The sequence below is a fragment of the Sapajus apella genome, unplaced genomic scaffold (assembly GCF_009761245.1).
Source record: "Sapajus apella isolate SASKATOON/1434 unplaced genomic scaffold, GSC_monkey_1.0 scaffold83, whole genome shotgun sequence".
In the NCBI taxonomy this organism is placed as follows: domain Eukaryota; kingdom Metazoa; phylum Chordata; class Mammalia; order Primates; family Cebidae; genus Sapajus; species Sapajus apella.
Genome location: NW_022437023.1, coordinates 1,659,467 through 1,681,588, shown reverse-complemented (window position 1 = coordinate 1,681,588; position 22,122 = coordinate 1,659,467). Strand labels below are relative to the sequence as shown.

At 46.1% G+C, this 22,122-nt stretch overlaps 1 protein-coding gene, 2 non-coding genes and 1 pseudogene across 4 annotated transcripts in view; 3 read left to right on the top strand and 1 right to left on the bottom strand.

The window, feature by feature from the left end:
- NUDT3 (nudix hydrolase 3) overlaps positions 1-11,791 on the top strand; it is a 124,047-nt gene extending 112,256 nt beyond the window's left edge. Inside the window, exon 5 of the mRNA XM_032253442.1 lies at positions 745-11,791. Coding sequence (XP_032109333.1) covers positions 745-923 — 179 coding nt within the window. The 3' untranslated portion in view covers positions 924-11,791. The remainder of the gene's footprint in view (positions 1-744) is intronic.
- On the bottom strand, positions 1,738-7,454 carry LOC116533636 (annotated as a pseudogene). The gene has a single exon (XR_004261381.1). The product of XR_004261381.1 is annotated as a regulator of nonsense transcripts 3B pseudogene (transcript).
- Positions 7,843-7,949, top strand: LOC116533744. Its single transcript, XR_004261426.1, has one exon. It is a non-coding gene; the product is annotated as a U6 spliceosomal RNA (small nuclear RNA).
- Positions 11,792-14,173: 2,382 nt separating the features above from the next.
- LOC116533762 lies at positions 14,174-14,313 on the top strand. Its single transcript, XR_004261441.1, has one exon. It is a non-coding gene; the product is annotated as a U4 spliceosomal RNA (small nuclear RNA).
- Positions 14,314-22,122: the final 7,809 nt, after the last annotated feature.

The window sequence follows — 22,122 nt, the reverse complement described above, 5'->3', positions numbered from 1 at the left end:
AAAAAATGTTAGGTAATAAATCACTTTTATAAGAAAACTTTTAAATAAGTTACTGATTACAAACCAGCCATCCTAGTAATTCTGGAAGCTGATGCTCCTGTTGATTCCCCCCACCTTGGGACAGGGTCTCACTCTGTCACCATGCTGGAGTGCAGTGGCGCGATCACAGCTCACTGCAGCCTCAACCTCCTGGGCTCAGGTGTTCCTCGCATCTCAGCCTCCTAGGTAGCTGGGACTACACGATTGTACCACCATGCCCAGCTAATTTTTGTATTTTTTGTAGAGACAGTTTTCCCATGTTGCTCAGGCTGGTCTCAAATTCCTTGGCTCAAGCAGTCCGCCGAGTTCAGCCTCCCTAAGTGCTGAGATTACAGGCATGAGCCACTGCATCCCGCCCTCATGTCAGTTTTTACAGGAGATAGGGATGTTGCTGGGCTTCGGCTCCTAATGTATATGCAAGCAAGGAAACCAGGAGGGTGGAAGGAAAACACTAGCCATAGTTTCCTCTGGAGGATAGGTTTTACACAGTTAGTCTTAGCTCTTCAGTTTCCAGGGTTCTCACTATTTTCTACATTAGACATTGATGTCGCATTTGAAGCATATGAAGTGTGCTTGCATTACTTTTATAAGAAAAAAAGTGTTTAGAGGCATTGCTTTAACATTTTCTTCTACATTTTCTCAAAAATTCTGGGCTTAGAAACCTTACTGCTCTTGTACTAGTTTCTTTTCTCTCTGCCTCCACAGGAAGGAAGAGGGAATGGTTTAAAATAGAAGACGCCATAAAAGTGCTGCAGTATCACAAACCCGTGCAGGCGTCATATTTTGAAACATTGAGGCAAGGCTACTCAGCCAACAATGGCACCCCAGTCGTGGCCACCACGTACTCAGTTTCTGCTCAGAGCTCGATGTCAGGCATCAGATGACTGAAGACTTCCTGTAAGAGAAATGGAAATTGGAAACTAGACTGAAGTGCAGATCTTCCCTCTCACCCTGGCTCTTTCCACTTCTCCTCACAGGCCTCTTCTTTCAAATAGGCATGATGGGCAGCAGAGAAAGGGTATATTGATAATGTTGCTGTTTGGTGTTAAGTGATGGGGCTTTTTCTTCTCTTTTTATTGAGGGGTGGGGGTTGGGTGTGTAATTTGTAAGTACTTTTGTGCATGATCTGTCCCTCCCTCCTCCCATCCCTGCAGTCCTCTGAAGAGAGGCCAACAGCCTTCCCCTGCCTTGGATTCTGAAGTGTTCCTGTTTGTCTTATCCTAGCCCTGGCCAGACATTTTTCTTTGATTTTTAATTTTTTTTTTATTAAAAGATACCAGTATGAGATGATAACCTTTCAAGAATTTTTCCTATAATGTGCTATACAGTTTAGTAGGGCGGTCACTTTCATTGCAGGATACATTTATCTACACATTATATATTGGACATATAATATGTAAATAAATGACTTCTAGAAAGAGAAATTTAATTGTTTAATTTTTTAAGGTTTTTTTCTCTTTTAATTTGGACATTTCTGGAATTGAGAGCCTTACAGTTAATACAGCTTTTTGTTTTTGAGGCTAGTAGCTGGGGAGGTTTCCCTGTCCTCTTTCTGTTTCCTAGCCATTGACTGTAGTTACATAGGTATGGGAAGAGTTTAGCTACCTTCATAGTGCTCCCGGGATTCATGGCATTTCCTTCTTTACGCTGTATTTCCATGCCAAGAAGGAAACCAGAAGAAACCGGTTTTTGTGTGTGTTTTTTTTTTTAAACCAAGCTATGAGCAAATGGCCTCAGCCCAGATCTGGAAAAACAATGATAGAAATTGAATTCTGCCCCACATGTTGACAGTAGGGTGAACTGGATTCTTGGGATTACTTATCTAAAAAACTGGAGCATAGGCACTGTTTCTGTCCTGCTGGTTTGGAATCTTTCCTGTAATGCTACTTATTGCCCACAATGGCCTCTCTTCCTGTCCATATATGCCTTACACTGTGCTGACCTGGATATCATCCTTGTGCTCTGAAGCATCCAACTATACTTTGCAGGTGCATCGATGCAGTCCTGTCCCCACACTGGGTAACCGTGTTCCTGAAAAGTATGTGGGAGAAATTCAGGTGCTTGCGTGTCTTTGTAATGGTGCGGCACTTATGATTGCATCATGGAGCATGCTCAGAGCTATTAAATTGGTCTCCCATCTCCCACCAGGATGTGAAAGGTCCACATGGGAAGCCACGTAATCATTTATTAGAGTGGCTACATAATACACTGGCTCACTGCAGACTCTCTTGTTGGTTTTTTATACAGGCTTCATGCTGGCTTCATTTGCCAGTTGTGTTGTTTGGTTGGAAAGTAAGAGGGTCTTGAGATTGAGGCATAGAAAGGGGTACACTCATTGATCCCTGGCTTAGGACACGAGATTGTCTCCGTACTCCAGTGGCATCTCCTTAGCCAAGATGTGAAATTAAAATCGTAGTTCTCCTTATTTAAAAATTCCAATAAAGCACTTAAACTTAGAAAAGCTTTTACTTTTCCATCCCACTAAAAGAAATGGATCTTGTAGCCCTGTGTCACTTTGCGTTCAGCACTTTTGGGAACATCATTTGGTGAACGTTAAATTTTGCTCTCTACTCTTAGTTTATATCCTCTCTCCCAGTCTTGAAACACAGGGCCAAAGAGCAGTTGTAATCTTGGGATACCATGATACCTCTAGGAAAGGAATTACATCCCCAGGGAAAGGTCCCATTGGATAAGAACAGCACCGTGGGGCTTGAGTCTGAATGCCAACTTGCTATTCACACATTCTTCTTAAAAGTGAACACACTGTTTCTTATCCTCACTTAAAGCATTCTGAAGTTCTGTTCAAATAAATAAAGGGGAAAATAAAGTAGATTTAACCACATGCTAAGTGAAATTCAAGAAACACATTCTTCCAGATAAATTCTACCTTTATGGTATGGATTTGAAAGTACTTTGCAGGAAAATAGTCAGTACTCTTTAAAAAGGAACTAGAGGGCCAGGTGCAGTGGCTCAAGCCTGTAACCCTAGCACTTTGAGAGGCCAGGGCAGGTGAATCACTTGAGGCCAGGAGTTGGAGACCAGCCTGGCCAACATGGTGAAACCCCGTCTCTCGTAGAAATACAAAAATTAGCCAGATGTGATGGTGTACACCTGTAATCCCAGCTACTTGGGAGGCTGAGCCATGGGAATCGTTTGAACCTGGGAGGTGAAGGTTGCAGTGAGCCAAGATCATGCCACTGCACTCCAGCCTGGGCAACAGAGCGAGACTCTATCTCAATAGAAAAATAAGAAAATAAAACAGAACTGCAGTACTAACAGTAATTTTTACATTTTTTTAATGACCTGAGTGTGTTTTGACTGGGCTAGTGTAACAATATACTACCCCAAAAGTGCAGTTTTGATTATTGTTGGTGTCTTTAGGTCAGGAAAGTGAACTGTGCCAGCAAGTATTGTTTAGTGACATGAATGGATTCCTATTAATGCAATTAACTGGAGAGATTGTGCTGATGCTTTCTTAACTGACAAAAGGAGGCTTTGTCCAACATCAGAATTGTTGAAACTGGTGCTATTTTCTGTTGCACTGGGATTCTGGTGATCTGGGATTGGTGTTTTTGCTCCCTGGCACGTGAACAGCGTGGCTGTCTTTACCAATGTCATCATAGTCCTTTAATGATAGATTAGTTAGACCCATGGTTGCAATACCTTTATCTCCCCAAAGAACAGAAGCAAAAGAAAGCACAAAAACTACCCTATTTGCAGAATATTTCATTGACATTGATTTGTCATTAATTCTGCCAGTGCTGATCTCATTCAGGCTTGGTAGAAACAGGTTCCTGTGTTTCGGGCAGATCCCTAGCCTCTCGCTCACAGGGAATTTGCATGTCCCAGATTCTGGTTATTACTAGAGCATCCATTAAAGTCTACCAAACTCAGGACAGAGAAAGATAGCAGTGGACTTAAAAAATTTTCTAGTTTATAAATTACAGCCACTGGGGAAACACTAATAAGGTCATGTGATCTTATGGACCAGGATTTTCTCTGTCTCTCCCCTTGGGTGTGTGTGGGTGCGTGTGTGTGAGACAAGGGCTGCCAGGAGGTATCAACCATGTTAGATTTTCTGTAGCCTTCCAGAAACAGTGCAGCCCATGAAACAGGAATCTTGATTTTGCTCATAACAAACATAACAGGATGGAACAGTTAGTGAATTGACTGTTTTGTTTTCACAAGTGTCCACCACTCCATCTGCCCTGCATGGAGAGGGCTCTCACTGCTAGGTCTAGGCTGAGCCATCTGGAAGGATCAAAGGGTGTGGGAGTCTCACCCCCTCTCAGTCTGCAGAAGGTCTGGAGGGTGGCAGCACAGCAGGATTTCTGCCTTCCGCATTGCGCTGCACAGCCCCATGGAACAGTGAGGCCCTTGAGGCCTTGTTTCTTGCAGCCTCTGGGGAGCAGAGTAGGTCACTGCCCTCTGGGGGTATTTTGCAGTAGTTTTGTAAATGTGTTGCTACATAGTCAAGTTCCTTTGTGGCAAAGAAATATTTTGTTTTGTTCTTAGGAGTCAGCCCATGTAATGCCTCTTGGCTTTGTTGCTTAGAAGAAAAAAGTCACCCTTTGTGGTTTTTTAAAAGAAGAAGAAAATTCTGTGCCGATTTGTTCATCATCCTCCTTCCCCTTCCCTTTTCTTCACATACAGTGCTCATTGGAGGTTCCTGCCAAAATTTCTTAACCAGAGAAGTAATAGGTATTTGTTAGACCTGGGTGTATGTTTCGCATTATCCTTCACATATTTCACATTTTCATCTAGTACTTTATTATTGCCTTTGTTGAAGTCCCCATCCTCATCTTAAAAAACAACAGCTTAGCCTAAGCCACATTTACTTTTTTTTAGTTCACAAAAAGGATTTAATAGCCACAATGTGATTTTTGCCACAACTGTGTGATTTTAATATTCTTTGTTATCGAGCATGGATTTAGATTTGCAGGAAATACCTGGAAAAATCACAGTGGGATGAATTTTTGCTTTAAGAGAAATAAGAGTTGGCTGTGATTGATAACACAGCTTCATCCTAGTCCCATCTGCATTTCAGAAAATAGCCCACATCTTTATAAAACACAGGAGACTTGTGGGACAGTTAAGCAGGTATGGGGAGGGAAGGTATTATTTAATGGTGATTAAATAACGCAGATGGCCCTTCTGGTTCTTAGGTTTTTTTTGTTGTTGTTGTTTTTTCTGTTACTATTTATTGGCATCAAAACGAAACAAGCTGAGAGTAAAAGTTGCTATTTAACACGAATAGACATTGGTGCAGTTTCCTTCCTTGAGATGGTATGCACTCATATCATGAGACCTAAGATCAAACACACACTGAATTGTCAAGAATCAAACAAGGACTACATTTTACCTCTTAATAGAAAAAATGCTGAAGACAAAACGAGATGTTTAAAAATATTCTTTATGCTAAGCTCATGTAAGCAAACAAAAAACTAAAACTAATCCTAAAACTTGAGGACATTGGGTACAGAATTAACATTAACTATTTAAATTTTTTGCATCAACGAAAGTATGATCTATCCTTCCCTGTACTTTTACTACAAGGACATATGCTTATTGTTTCTACACTACACAAAGTCAACAGTTATCATCAACAATGAAATAGAACTAGATTGGAACAAGGCTTCAAAGCGACTCTGCTCCACCCAAATTAAGAAAATTCAATTCAGGATGAACAACAGCTTTTGGTTTAGAACCAGCTCTTACTTTTCTCTCGTGTCACACGTGATGAAGTCCTCACTTGATATTCCCCCCTGCAAATTGCAATGCATGTCCTCACCATCACCTTTTTCTGACACTTTAAAAGTAATTTGTAGAAATTGCAAAAGCAATGAAATCGTACTTCCAATTCTGAACCTCTGATCATATTCCTGCTTTGACACAAGAGTAACTCCTCTGCAGTGTACCCCACCAGCACAGCGACCCCCTTTCTCTCTATTCCTTTGCCCTGAAGGCACTTCTGGATTGCTTAACGTGTGCTCTTTGGCTGCCTAGACAGTCAGGACACCTAAGGCCATCTGTACTTATCACTCCTCTCCTCCGTCTTTTCTATGACTAATACCACTTTCCTGCTTCCGTTCTACTGCTGAGTCACCAGACTTGGTGCTGTCATCAGGGGGACAGAGTCGATTTCGGCTTCGAGCTCCTGGTTGGTAAAGCTGCATTGCTGGACAATCCTTGTTTCTTATTCAATTTCTTGACCACTTCTTTCTTTTCAGTTTTTTCTGAGCTTCCTATTGATTCTGTACTTTCGGCCTTCTTTCCTTTATCCCAAAGTGTTTCTTTCTCCTTTTTCATTTCTTCTTTTCTCTTAAAAGTCTTCTCTTTCTCATAGGATTCCTTCTGCCTATGGCGCTCTTCTCGCCGCTTCAGCCTCTTCTTCTCGAAGTATGCGCTCCTGATCTCGTTCATAATCCCGTTCCCTCTCCCTGTAGTCTCCGCTGCTCTCATCTTCAGGTCTCTTTGGTTTTTCATCTTTAAATTCTCTATCAGAACGCTTGGGCAATGTACAACTTTGCCCACTGGCTCTTTCATCACTGAGATTCTCTTTGTCCAATGTCTTGGCTTTCTTTTTCATCTCCTTTTTCTGGCTTCTTGAGCAGCTTAATCTTTGGTTCATCCTTTAATTTGTCCCTTTCTGGAATATTCTGTCTTATCTTCTTTAGCTTTCGTTTCTCCTCTTCTTTCCATTTCCTCCTCTCTTCTTCTCTTTGCCTTTTTCTTTCTATTTCTCTCCTTCTTTCTTTTCTCATTCTCTGCTAGTTTTTCAGGAAGCCCAAAAGTGGGGTTGTCTTTTTAGCTATTAATTCTCTATTTTTTGCTTCTATTTCCTCTAGCAGTGTCTCTGGAGTAGATGTCATTTTCTCATTATCCATGGCATAACTTTCCAAAAACTTTCTATATTCTGGATCATCATCAATAGTCCTGACTCTGGTATCTCTTCTCTTAGTCTTCTTTTTTGCAGCTTTTTGAAAAGGTGCAAATTCTACCATAGCAGGATATTCCTGACCATTATTGTCAAGGAATACATAACCATCAAAGCGATCCCTGAGTAAAATAACGTCCTCTTGGTTTTTAAAGTTGATGTATGCTCTGGCATACATATGAGGATACAGACTCATATCATTAGAAAAAAACTCAAAATAATCATGTTCAGGCATAGGTTAAAGATGTTCCTGAAGCTGCTCCTTGGTCAAAGTGGGAGGTAATCTTCGAATTACCACCTTGCTCAGCGCCTCTTTCTTCTCCTTGTTGCAATCCTGTTTATCTTCCCCCTTGGAACTGTCCCCTGAAGTCCCACCACTGCTGCCTGTGGCTCCAGGGGGCGTTAACAGGGTTACTCGCTTCTCCTTGGGCCTGTGCTCCTCTTCCTTCATGGCTACGTCCGTCACAGAGGCGGCTCGGCTGCAGCGCGTTACACCGGGCACCAACAGCTCTGGTTCTTAGTTTTAAAGACTGCGAAAGAGGTCAGACTCGAGGCACTGCAGTTCATACTACGCAGGTGAGGTGGCAGTCATTTATTCTGAGCCTGCTGGATAGAGCCTGTCTCCTCAAGGCTGCAAAGGCTTCCAGGATATGTAGCTGTCCAGTTAGTGGCTCAGCCTTGCCTCCATCCGGGCACCCATCTAACCTGGAGCAGGTGAGAGCACCGCAGAGCCATTCTCCGTGCTCTGTGGTGAGTTTTGCAGTGGAGACTTACTTCACCATCCAGGGAAGCTGTGTTTCTGTGTCACTTGAGATACCACCTAAAAATGAAACGTTTGAGATTTTAAGGTTAAAAAAAAAAAAGTAGTGCTCGCTTCGGCAGCACATATACTAAAATTGGAACGATACAGAGAAGATGAGCATGGCCCCTGCGCAAGGATGACACACACATTCGTGAAGCGTTCCATAAAAAAAAAAAAAAAGTAAATCGGGAGCATTGGCTGCAGTCCCTAAAAGATACTGTTGTCTGTGCATCAGCTGGCTCGAGGTCACCACAGGTCCTAGGAGCCCAGAAAGGCTAGGCATGCTGTCCTTTGGAGGCCAGCAGCCTTTCACACACCCTGCCTCCAAAACCGCGGTTTTACATTTGACCATGTTTTTGCAGTTAGCCTCAGAAGCTCTTGTCTTTAACTGATAACCTTTCAGGGATATGAGAAGCCTACTTGGAGCATCTGAGAAAATGATACCTCTCACCTTTAGATTAATCAGTTTGTCTTCCTAGTTCCCTTAAAAATTAATAAATAGGAAGGGAATCCTATTTTGTGATTTGGGCATACTACTTGAACTGGGGCAGGTGGTTACATGATTTTGGCTATCTCTGACATGAAGATTTTAAAGTGAGAGTCATGTCTCTTCCCTGAAGCTTTGTTTACAGTGATAATTTGCTGAGTTTGAGCTTGTCTTTGAAAATAAGACTGTCCACCTGGGGAGGGGAGCTTATAAGGAAGCCGTGTTAACTCGGAATGCTGAAGAAAGGGCTTTTGGCCAAAAAAGCAAGATTAATATCTAGAAGGTAGAAAGCAGTCATTGCCTCTGTTCCTCCAGCAGTTGATGGTTTAATAACTAGGTTTCCTTTGGTTTATATCCCCAGTTCTTAATATAAAACTTATTTGACTTCCTATCAGGAAGCACAAAAAAAAAAGCACCATTTAAAACCCTGGATATAGGCATTTAAGGATACAACAGCAGCAGCATTGCCGTTTGGCCAGGTTCATCACCATTCTGATGTGCTGCCCATCCTTCCTCCCTCCCTTTCCTGTCCCCTGAGCCCCCCCCCCCAGCCAGGCCAGATGCGAAGATTCTATTAATCATTGATTCAGAGAACATTAAGTCTTTTCTGGAATAATTAGCTACTAAATTGCTTGTTATATGACTGTACCTTTTAGACAACATCTCAACAGTACAGTGAAGTAGCTCTCCTGGACTTGAGCTTCCAGCCAGGCATTTAGTTCAAACTCTTAAGCCTTTGTGGAATTCCTTAGGGAAAAAAGCAAGATGCCTCAGTGCCAATGCTGGGCCTTAAGACTGTACTCCCCTCTCTGTCGGGCGGGGCTAGTGGCTCAGCTTTGGGAAATCATTTTGTCAGTAAGATTGCCTGTGAATCCCTTTGAGAAGTCATGCTGATCTGAGCCTGTCTTCTGAGCACTTTCGTGCTGAATTGAAAATGGTAAGCTAAAGCAGTGACTGATCCACATAGCCTCTTTAACCTCTGTATTGTCTTGCCGAAAAAAACCTTCCCAGGTTAATAAACTTTGGTCTTTAACCTCCCTTTGTTGTGGAGAAAATGTGTCACTAATTAATGGTCCAAAGGATATCTAGTTATGTTTACTCAGTCCAGCAGCAGAACAGATAGGACTTATGCCAGGGAAGTTAGAGGCTGATTATGAAGACACCCAGGAGCAGGAATAAGGAGGATAGGTCTGCTCCACACAGAACCTCCCCAGATCTGAAGGTAAGTCTTGGAGAGCTTCCAAAATGCTGAAGTAAAAAGGAGACTTGAAGGGCCTTAGCTTGGTGAGCAAGAGGCTTGTGTCCTCCCAAGAACATGAAGGAGTTCAGAAGGGAACAAGAGGCACCTAAGCTGGAGCTCACAGACGGACTGACCTGCCCGCTCACCCTGTGTGACTGAGCATTTTCGCTCTGAATTTTCCAAGGGGTCTCTCCCTTCAAAAATCCAGTTTACTACCAGAATTTTGTTTAGCCTCTGAGAATCTCACCCCCTCACTTCCATCTGTGAACGGACATGGATGTGTTGCTCAGGGAACAGAAACATCAGCGTCCAGGGCCCAGTGGCATGGCGTTAGGTTAGTAGTTAGAAAAGCAGTCGGCCAACCCGACTGTAAAAGAAATCAGTGTGTAGTACAGCTTTGTAAATGTCAGTCTGTTCTATTATTTTGTGATCTGAAAACTGTCACACTGGTTGGTAATCAAAGAAAAGGTTGGTGGTTAGAATAAGTAAAATTTCAGTTAGAAAAACAGCTTACCAGTTTTCCATGTGCGTTATTAAGGAAGTCAGGAGTATTTCAGGCCGTTGGGAACTGTTGTAAATGGACCTGAAGCAAGTGTTCCTCGCCCTCTTAGGTGTATGAGAGAGAGGAGTGGAAGGCCAGCAGTAGCGCGTCTGCTTACTTTTGCCAACCCAGCCTCCATTTCAAAGACTTTGTCTTCTATCCTATCCAATGACATGGTCAGGGATTGGCTCTGAGGAGGCAGTGAGGCCCTGCCTTGGTTTGCTCAGCTGTGGTGTGTAGTCTCCAAAGAGCTTAAGGGTTTTTAAGGAGTTTTCTCACATGAGCACCTTCACTTCACTCATCTGCCATCATCAGCAGGAAGGTTAACATCCCTGGGACCATTTCAGTTTTAAAAGTGATAAACCGTTACAGGTGTACCATCCAGATACAGTCTCCTCTTGGCCAGGTTCAACAGGTGTTTCCAGGGAACCCTGTGGGTTAAGAGGCAAAGTAGCCGAGATGTGTTGTTTTTCCAGAAGACAAAAGTATTTCTTGTCCCTTTTCCCTCATGCTCATATGTTTTAGCTGAGGCTTAAATAGCCAAGTTGAGTAATGTCTCTGGAACTGAGACAGAGCCAAGGGCCCATGTACCCAGGGACCAGTCCCCTGAGGAATCACACAGTGGCTCAGACCAGACTGCCCGATCCCACCAGAACTCTGCTGCTATTCCTTTCCACCAGGACCACCCAGGAAAGCAAGTAAGTTAGCTTCTCATCACTAGGTCACCTGATCCTTGTAGGCTGCAGGATGAGAGCATATATGGATCTCCTGTTTAGACAGTTTGTTCATAATGGTAGAAAGGGGTAGAAAACGGAACAAACAAGAGACCAAGTCATTTTTGAAGAGGATGGCAAGTATGACCCCAAATGAGCTCAACAAAACTGGGAATCCAAAGAACGGTGCTTATAGGGAAAGAGGTCAGTTGTGGTCCTGAAACCTCTTGGCATCTGGTGTGGGTTTTGAAACAAGGAGCTGGGGTAAAATTGCCCTAACCCCAATCCAAACGTGTTCCAGGATTTAGGAGCTACCCAGCCCGTGGGTAAATGGTCTTGGTTTCCGTTTTTGGTTTGTTTGCGTTTTTCCAAAACAACCTTGCTTGGTACTGCATGGAAAGTGAAGCTTTTCTTCCAGCCTGCTCGGGACCACCTGTCTGGGCTGGCCTCTTCCCCGCGTCTTCACAGCATTTCTAAGGAAGATTTTTGCAGTGCTCTCTGGAGCTGCGGGGAGTGGAATTTGGTCCAGAGAAGGCGGAAGAAAATAGTTTTCCTCCTTTTCTCAAGGCGGATGTTCTCAGGCTTCCTTCACACCTCCTTCCCATGGGTGCGGCTGGCAGTACAGTCAGGTTGTGGAGGAGGGCTGAGAAGAAAGGGGTACCAGTCCAGCCCCAGGATTGGTCCGAGTCAGGTACACAGCAGATACCATCCCACCTTCCTCTCTTAAGAGCAGGCCAGCCACACATAAAACCTTTCCCTGCTTTACTAATGTGTCCCTTATGTGGTACCAGCATCGGGGGCCAGGCAGACTTACCCCTGCAATCTAGAGAGAATGTTGTTACTACCCATAAAACTGACCACCCCCACATCCCACTCCTTTTTGTAAAAACAAATGCTTAAACCTGTGACCCTGCCGTTCCTTTCTATGTGTTAATGAATTTCCTTCCATTTGAGCTGTGTGGGAGGGAAGGGCATTGAAACTGTAGGTTGTAATCTTGTGCCAACCAATAAAAAACAAGTATTTCACACACATCTCTTTTAGTGTCTGGTCTCTTCTTTCCAGAGGTTTCCCTTGAGTCCTTCATGTCAATCTTGGTTTCCCCACCCCTCTGCTGGATTCTTGGGAATTGCCCTAGAAGTCAAGGGTGGCCCCGTGGAAGATTTGGTGTGCAGGGCATTCAGGTGAGAAATGCAGTGGAGAAGCCAGAGGCGGTTAGAATCGGCATTTTGTTTTATCTTGCTGTCCTTGCTACCGGGTGCCCAGAGAGAGCCCTAGTTAGACAGACAGTGCCCAGTGCTAAGGAGAGGGCCTGTCGCCCTTAGCCAAGGAGGCTTTATGGGGGCCCAAAGGAACTGGAAGGGGAAAGAAGTGAGCCACATCCAAAATAAGGAAGCATCACAAGAAGCTTCCTTCTGTGATGGGGTGGAATCAGGAAGGGTGGAGCCATTTTTTGAAGATGTGTAGTGGTAGGGCTTGCAGGCAGAGTGGGTGGGCATCACCAGTGGGAGAGCAGGATTAAGTGAGCTGTGTCCCGTGGTCCCAAAAGGAAGGAACAGTTTGAGCTGTGATGGAAAATAAAGTCTGGTGAGATCAAATTATGGAAAGCCACAAAAGCCAGTCCAGAGAGTTTGGTTTTATGCTTGGCGTGGACCTGAACAGGGCAGTCATGTGGCATCAGCCATGTCTCAGGAGGAGCTGGCAGGAGAGCCTGGATTGGAACAGTCTGGAAGCTTGTGATACCATGCCTGAGGCTCTGCAGACTCGAGTGCACCTGGAAATGCAGAGGCAGACAGAGAAACAACAATGAACAGCCTATAAGTCAGAAACATCCATCCACCAAGACAAGCTGGCAGCTAGGATAGGACTCTGTTGGCAGCATCACTGGTCAAGTATAAGCCAAGGAACCTGATGGAGTCAGTGGAAGATAAGTCACTTCCAGGACAAGACACACAAATCTCTGTGCCCAGATGATAATCAGTTAGTTGGTTGATTTAGAGACAGAGCTTTGCTTTGTTGCCCAGGCTGGAGTGCAGTGGCACAATCTCGACTCACTGCAGCCTCCACCTCCCGGGTTCAAGCAATTCTCTACCTCAGCCTCCTGAGTAGCTGGGATTACAGGCACCCGTCACTGTGCCTGGCTAATTTTTGTATTTTTGGTAGAGATGGGGTTCCACTATCTTGGCCAGGCTGGCCTTGAACTCCTGACCTCGTGATCCACCCGCCTCAGCCCCCCCAAAATGCTGGGATTACAGATCTGAGCCACTCCACCCAGCCAATAATTGGTTCCATTTATATGATGGTAAACATCAAAGTTACCTGGTTTGCGTACTGGCTGGCTGTGTGGGAAGCCAAAAAAAAAAAAAAAAAAGCACAGTGTTGGTTACTGAGCAGCAATAAACAGCCTCTTGACTTCATTTCACCACAGGACAAATTCCCTATCAGTTGGTCAGGGAACCCATTCCCCCTAAAATTCTGATTCTACAGCCTTCCTCTGTTCATTCCATGATGATCACCCTTCCTTCCTCCATCAAAGGATTCTTTCTTTGGCCAGATTTAGTGTGTATGGTGAGGCTATGAGCTCATACATGCTGAAACTGGTGATGTACTCAGGAAACCATCAACTGGCCACCTCTAATTGGGACATGAGTGTTCTGGAAACACCCCACTCGCCCATGTCAGATCATTATGGACCATTCTAAAGCTGGTCCATTATCACATTTACATGATGATTCTGTTTTATTCTCAGAGGGCAAATGGCAAGGTTCAGGATTACCTTTCTGCAGTCTGGTCTTCCAATGGCCTGCAGGACTTCTGGCTAGAGAGAGAGAAATCTAAAGAGACGCTCCAAAATTTTGGACATGGGTGGAGAGAGGAAATCAGCCCCAAGGACACCAGCGCAGCTCCTAACATTGTGGGGACCAGCTTCGCATTTCCTCTATCCTTTGTTGACATGCCGGGTGGTGGCTCTGACCCTCTAAGCCAGTTAGAGTTGGTAGAATTCCTGCTCATCCCCAGTCAGTCTGGCTTCCGTTTATGAAGACCTGATAACTGCTCCAAGAAAGCCTGGTGTTACAAGCCATGGCCTTGCTTGCTTTCTGGTTTCCAGCAGATTTCGGCGGTGAAGGGTTTATTTCCCATCCTTGATCTTGTGACATCCAGCTAACATCTCAGCATCTGAAGATGCAGCCATGAGGTTCCATGTTCTGTGTTCTGAATAATAGCGATGTGCTAAACCTAGGACACACAGTCCTCACAGAGGCACCTGATTGGTGACAGATGGCACCAAATGAGAGAGATGACAGCCTGGGAAAAGTAAACCACTGGGGGAATGTGAAGTAGGAAGGAGCAATATCAGAGAGAGCTCGGGTGGGAGGACCATGGAAGAATGGGATGGAGATAAATTCAGAAAAGGGAGCTTTGCGCAGTGGCAGTATCGTAGCCAATGAGGTTTACCCGAGGCGCGATTATTGCTAATTGAAAATTTTCCCAATACCCCGCCATGACGACTTGCAATATAGTTGGCATTGGCAATTTTTGACAGTCTCTACGGAGACTGAAAAAAATAGTAATTTTTTTAAAAAAGGAATTCAGAAAAGGGAAGGATGGTCATTCGTCCGAAGGCTCTCTGGTGTAACAGAAGATATGAATGTTGGGAATTAGCCCAGGATGCAGGTCTCTGCGCCGCTGTTGACAAGCTCTTTGATCTTGGACAAATTACCATCCGTGCTCCTTCCTGTTCAGTGGGGAAGAAGTCTACATCTCAGGATCATTGTGTTAAATAAGGGAAAGAGTGTGTGTGGCACCAAAGTCAAGGTGTGATTATCAAATGGTGGCACCTCTTTGGAAATGCCAAGGCCTGTGCTGAGTTCGCTAAATAAGACACAGAGTCCCAACAGACACAAGGAATCACAGTGCAGAGCGATGAAGGCAATAAAGGAAGCCCGAGGAAGTGCCTAACCTCAAAGGAGGCGTTGTCTGAGAGGATCTGTGAGGGATGCATGGGATCCCTGCCTGAAGGGACAGCATGTTCGAAGGCAGAGCAGTGTGTTAGGGGAACCTGATAGGGATAGCGGGCAGGGAGGAGGGAGAGGCCAGAGGTGCCATGGGAAAGGTTAGCTGGGGTCGGATGGCTTAGCAGGCTGTGTTTGAACTTTACTCTGCATGCCTTGGAAGCCAACAATGATTTTAAAACAGAACAGTGACTGCATCAGGTCGGACATTTGGGGAAGATGACACTATCTATTCTGTGTTTCTTGTGTTCCTGGCCAGGTAGTGGTCACTGTTTCACAGTTAGTCTTTGCAGTCCTGTGAGGCATAGGTCATGGTAAAGGAAATGGGGCTTAGGGAAGCTGTTTTCTAAAGGACCCAGACAACCTTCTCTAAAAACCACAGGGCAACGCACCAAGGATGTCTAAGACAATTTGGAGAAACTGCCAGGAAAAAACACAGGACTACAATGGAAGTCCTGTGTTCAGTCAGTATCAAGACTTAATGTAAAGGTACAGTAACTAAATGTGATCAATGGAATAGCTGGATAGAAATAGAAATCAATCAGACAATAAAAGTGAGCTGGGGACCAAGAAACAGACCTGTGCATACATGGGAATATGGTAGGAGCCAGAGGAACTATGCACCCGAGTGGGGAAAGGAAGGATTCTGTAGTAGGTGGTGTTGGGACAATCAACCAAACAGGAAAAAATGATTTCACAGCCAGGCACAGTGGTTCACACCTGTAATCCTAGCACTTTGGGAGGTCAAGGCGGGCAGATCACCTGAGATCAAGAGTTCGAGACCAACCTGGCCAAAATGGTGAAACCCCGTCTCTGCTAAAAATACAAAAATTAGCCAGCGGTGGTGGCATGTGCCTGTAATCCCAGCTACTCAGGAGGCTGAAGCAGGAGAATCACTTGAACCCAGGAGGTAGAGGTTGCAGTGAGCCAAGACTGCACCATTTCACTCCAGGCAGGCAACAGAAGGAGACTCCGTCTCAAAAAGAAAAAAAAAAAAAAAATCCCTACTTCACACATCATTTATGAAAATAAATTCACAAATATGAAAAAAGTCATAAAAATGTTTAGAAGAAAATATGGAAGTTAAGTAACATATCCAAGGTAACAGAAGAACTGCAGTTCAACATAGGGGTCTGATGTCAGAACCTGCTCCCTTGGCAGTCCTCTCCTGGTCACTTCAGACTGTAAGATGGACCGGGGCAAGGGGAAACTGAAGGTGGGGAGGGGCAAATGAGGGCTGGATTTGCACCCTGTCCCTAGACACCTCACAGGAAGCGTTGCTAGGGAGGTAGAGGGAGGAACTTCCTCATGACATCAACATCACTGAATAAACGCACTGGTGATGAGCTTAGATGCTGACAGGTGTTTTGTGTGAGAGAGAGGGAGACCATCAAGTACTCAACAAACATCTATTGAGGGCGGATGGGTGGTCCTTAGGCTTAGGTAGGTGTGAAGAGGATACAAAGAACGGCAGTGAGCCTTTACATGATAGAGCAGGAAGGATTTTAGGGATCATCTAGTCCAATCCTGTTTCACAGATTGAGAAGTAGACACGATGAGAAGGAATTTCACCAGTATTCTAATTTGAAACTCTAAGTGGAAAATACAGATCACTGGCCATGCTGTAAATAGCTAATCGCTCCATTTGTACTGACAAAATATTTTTTTAAATTATCCTGGCTGGGCGAGGTGGCTCATGCCTGTAATCCCAGCATTTTGGGAGACTGAGACAGGTGGATCACTTGAGCTTAGGAGTTTGAGACCAGCTTGGCCATCATGGCAAAATCCCATCTCTACTAAAAATACAAAAAGAAATGAGCAGGGTGTGGTGGTGCACGCCTATGATCTCGGCTACTCAGGAGGCTGAGACACAACAATTACTTGAACCTGGGAAGCGGAGGTTGCAGTGAGCCAAGATCGCGCCACTGCACTCCAGCCTGAAAGCCAGAGTAAGACCCTGTCTCAAAAAAGAGAAAAGAAGGCCTGGTGTGGTAGCTAATGCTTGTAATCTCAGCACTTTAGGAGGCTGAGGCAGGATCATGAGGTCAGGAGTTCGAGACCAGCCTGACCAACATGATGAAACCCCGTCTCTACTAAAAATACAAAAAAATTCGCTGGGTGTGGTGGCGCATGCCTGTAATCCCAGCTACTCAGGAGACTGAGGCAGGAGAATCACTTGAACCCGGGAGGCTGAGGTTGCAGTGAGCTGAAATCGTGCCGCAGAGGGAGATTCTGTCTCAAAAAAAAAAAAAAAAAAGGTTATCCCACTCTGGCCACCAAAGTCTCTCAGCCCATGCCACATCAAGACCCATGTCCATGCCTCCACTGCTCATTCACCAGTCATTACTCCATCTTTCTTGTCCCCATATCCTTCCAGTGTCGTCTCCCTCAGAATCCCAGACCTAAATTAATCCATCCATTTTTATCCCCTCCTATGTGAGAGCTGAGCCTGCCCAGAGAAAACCATATACCATGGGGTCACTCTGGATTCATGCCTCCCCCCTACTCCACCTCCAGTTTCCTGTCAGTGGCCAGTGACTACCACATTGACAAGTCCAAAGGTCACAAGTGGTCACCTGACCACTGACCGTTGGCCCCCAAGCCCTGTGGTGTCCTTGGCAACATTTCTTGTTCTCTTCCTACCCATAGCTTTCAGGGTAAAGTTCCACCTCCTTAGATTAGTACCCAATGCCTTTTGTGAGTTGGTCCCTGCCTACCTCACCAAACTGATTTCTTGCCACTGCCTCATCCTTGTGTTCTCCTGGCCTCATAGAACTTCTTGCAGTTCTCCAAATGCATGCTATGCCATCTCACTCTTTCACAGTTTACATGTTCTGTGCCCTCCTTTGGGAAAGATCTCTAAGATACTTCTCCCTACGCTGGACTATGTCGGCTTGGACATGCCCCTGTTTTGAAGGTGCCTTCCGCAGGAAGGGAGGATTTGTCTCTATTGTGGTATTCCAGCCAAGTGGTGCAGAGCAGCTACCCTGGAAATGAAATGACATTTTGGGGATGTCCGCAGCACAAGAAATATGTGCCAGTGTCAGCTGGTCCCCTCAACACCCCCCTCCACATACCCCTTCACTTCCCCCAAAACCTGGAAGCAAATGCAAGGTGCCCTGGGACCTGGTGCGGGAAACCGTTGGGAGCAGGTGGGGAGAGTTATGTAAAGACGCTCTTCCCTTTGGGGCAAGGGTGACATTCAAACAGTCAGAATGAACTCGTGATGGAGACCTCTCCTCTGAGGCCCCTTCCCCAGGTTCCTCTTCCTGCCTTGAGTCTGGATGGCAATGAAGTGGGAGGGGGAGGCGTTTTTCCAGGAGGAGGAAACCCTCAGTTCCTGCCACTCTTATCTCAGCTCAGCAGCCTGTGAACTTGTCCAGACCTGGGGCAGGAGCTAACGGCAGGCTGGCCATTTCCTGCCAGGCCTGTGCCTGGGACGGGCAAAGGAAGCTAAGTTTGGGTGAGCCAGGAAAGGAGGAGAAGAAGAGGGGCAGGTATGGGGCTGGCGGTTCATGGGGTGCAGCTGAAATTTGTTTTGCTTGGGGCAAACTCCATCTGAGGAAGTTGAGTGGACCAATTTTAATAGCTCATATTATTTTTCTAGTGTTTTTCAACTTATAAAACACTGTCCCATAAAGTTCAGACCATTCCTTGAACACCTACTACCTGCACAGGCCCAGGGCCAGACCTTCACATTCACCTGAGAGGCAGGTACTTCCCTTCCTGCCTCACTGCAGGGCGGCTGCAGCCTGCAGGGAACTGGAGAACAGGGAAAATCAGTAGAATGTGGAGCAGGTGGGGAAGGAGAAGGAAAGCTGGGGACAGAGAATAAACATCTTCCAAGTCAGGCCTCTGTGCTGTCGGGCTGGTCAGTGAGGGGTTCTCCCTGCTGAATCTTCAGGACCCACCGAGTCCCTGCTCACTTATCCCTTGGGGATGTGTGGGCCCAGCATGGGCACCTCCGCCTCCCTCCCCTAGCCATGGCCCTGCCCAGCCCCACTGACCTCTTACCTCAGAGTGGGGTGGGAGCCCAGGGCTGACCTGGCCCCAGCTCCAGCCTCCCACAGGAGACCAATGGGCTTCCAACTGGTAGAGATGGTGGGAAAACCACTCGAGCGAAGGCAGGTAAGTGGGAAAACATAGGGGCTGCACAAGGAACCCCAAGTGATTCCGCAAAAAAGCGAGCTCGTGTAGGAAAGAGCCTGGAAGCGGGTGCCCTGGGGTCGGGACACTCCGGGCTGGCCGGGCAAGCCTGGGCCTGTGCAATAAGGCAGGCCGGGAGAGTCCACTGCAGCCTCGGCTCCTCTTCCTCCCTGTGTCCACCCCTTGCCAGACCCTGGGGCCTGGTCTGTGGAGTCATCAGTCATTAATTCCACGAATTAATTTGTAAAAGCCTCTTTAAAAAACAACTTTTTTTGGTCAGGCTCAGTGGTTCACACCTGTAGTCCTAGCACTCTAGGAGGCCGAGCTGGGAGGATGGCTTGAGCCCAGGAGTTCAAGACCACCCTGGACAACAAACCGAGACTCCTTTTCTGCTAAAACGAAAAACTTAGCCAGGCGTGGTGGTACGGGCTTGTAATCCCAGCAACTTGAGACTGAGGCAGGAAGATCCCTTGAGCCCAGGAGTTCGAGGCTGCAGTGAGCTATGATGGGTGGCACTGAACTCCAGCCTGGGTGACAGAATGAGAGCCTATCTCTAAAAAAAATTTTTTAATTAAAATTAATTTAAAAATTTAAGATAAATTAAAAAAAAAATTTAGGCCAGGCACAATGGCTCATGCCTATAATTCCAGCACTTTGGGAGGCCAAGGGAAGAGAATTGCTTGAGCCCAGGATTTTAAGACCACTGGGACTAAAGGCACAGTCACCACCCTCTGCTAATATTTTTTTAGTTTTTAGTGGAGATGAGAGGGTCTCACTATTTTGCCCAGGTTGATCTCCTATCTCTTGGCTCAAGCAGTCCTCTTGCTTTGGCATCCCAAAGTGCTGGAATTACAGGCATGAGCCACCCCATCTGACTTTAAAAGACATTCTTTTTTTTTTTTTTTTTTGGGATGGAGTCTCACACTGTCACCAGGACTGGAGTTCAATGGTGCGATCTGGGCTCACTGCAACCTCCACCTCCCAGATTCAAGCGATTCTCCTGACTCAGCCTCCCAAGTAGCTGGGAGCACCACCACAGCCAGCTAATTTTGTATTTTTGCTAGAGACGAGGTTTCTCCATGTTGGTCAGGCTGGTCTCGAACTCCCAGCCTTAGGTGATCCACCCACCTTGGCGTCCCAAAGTGCTGGGATTACAGGCATGAGCCACCTCGCCTGGCCACTTTTTTGGACTTTGTTATCTATGCGTTTCATTTTGGGTAGTTTCTATTGCTATGCCCTCAAGTTCACTTGTCTTTCTTTTCTTCTGTAATATCTAATCTGCCATTCATCCTGTCCAGTGTGTCTTTTATCTCATATTGTAGTTTTCATCTCTAGAAGATCACTGGGATCTTTTTCATACATTCCTTGCCTTAAGTGCTAGGATTATAAGCATGAGCCATTGTACCCAGCCAGGGTCCTTTTTTTTTTCTTTTTTTTTTTTTTTTAGTTTTTTAAATTTTTGAGTTGGAATTTCACGCTTGTCACCCAGGCTAGAGTGCAATGGCGCAATCTTGGCTCATTGCAACCTCCGCCTCCAAGGTTCAAGTGATTCTACTGCCTCAGTCTCCTGAGTAGCTGAAACTACAGGTTCCTGCCACCATGCCTGGCTCATTTTTGCATTTTTAGTAGAGACGGGTTTCACCTCATTGGCCAGGCTGATCTCGAACTCCTGACATCAGGTGATCTACCACCTTGGCCTCCTAAAGTGCTAGGATTACAGGCGTGAGCCACCGCACCTGGCGCTTTTATGGTTTATTCAGTGCCTCCAGAGCTGGAGGACACGAGGATGAGTGAGTCATTAGTCAAAGTGGACAGACAAGTCCAGGCACTAAGCACAGCAGCATTATAAGGCGGCAGTCACAACTCCAGTAGGGCGGCACAATGTGGCCTCAGGCCCACCCTGGCCTTCTCCTTCCTGAAATGGCAGCTGCATGAAGGGGGAAGGCAGAGCTGGAGTGTCCCCCGGCTATACTTGGAGGCACTCCAACAGATATGAAGCCTCAACACAGGAAGAAACCAGGCCTCCAATGTAGCTCTGGTCAGCTGTCAGCAGAGAGCTGTCCGAGAAGAGAGGCCCACCTGTCATCTCATCCCACCTGTCCTTTATGACCAGGCCAAGGGTCCTGAGAAGTCATCACACTGCTTGGGCATCAGTTTACTCATTTGCAAATTGGGGTTGCTCCACCTGCCCTGCCTAGCTCACAAGGGTGTTCTGTGCTAGGAGGAAAGAAAGTAAATCCAGCTGGGCGTGTGGCTCACGCCTACTATCCCAGCACTTTAAGAGGCTGAGGCAGGCGGATCACCTGAGGTCAGGAGTTTAAAACCAACCTGGCCAACACGTTGAAACTTCCTGTCTCTACTAAAAATACAAAAATTAGCCAGGCGTGGTGGTGCGTGCCTGTAATTCCAGCTACTCTAGAGGCTGAGATGGGAGAATTGCTTGAACCCGGGAAGCGGAGGTTTCGGTAAGCTGAGATCGAGCCACTGCACTCTAACCTGGGCGTCAGTGAAACTCTGTCTCAAAAAAAAAAAAAAAAAGAAAAGAAAGTAACATCCTTACTGGGTCTCTGGCCCTGAGACTGGCTCTCTCCGCACAACCCTCTCACCAGTGTGACCACCAGCCTGCTCATAGTGAGCCCTCAAGATTTGTGGCTAGAAGTCCTGAGGAATAGACCGGAGTTGAGTGTGTTGGCAGCCACAAGGTCCAAGTTCTCAAACCCCATCACTTACTCCTTGCAAGGCGTGGCGGGCCCAGCTCTGACAGAAGCCTAGGGTGAGGGGTCTCCCTCCTCTCCAGACTCACAGCCTGAGAGTACTAGGAGACCCAGCTCAGCTTCTGGGCCCATGCATTTCTTTCATTCCTTTCCTTCCATCCTTGATTCCCCATCTGGAGACAAGGGATCAAAGTTCCCATATGCCGTCTGACCTCTGCACCAGACCTGCCCTCATCGAGCCTTCCCTGGAAGGGCCTGAGGAAACCTGTGGCTGGAGCAAACCAAGCAACTCACCCATGTCCGTACCATTGGCTGACTCTGGCTAATAGGGCCTGGCTCCCAGAACCTCACATCTGCCCCTAAGGGTTCCTCTGGCAAGAACTAGGTCATACCTTATCCCCATTACCACCTGATGACCCAGGAGGGCTTTAGCCTAGTTCAGCTGCCATAACCTTGACATTCCTGGGTGGTTTCCATAATCTGCCAGTCAGT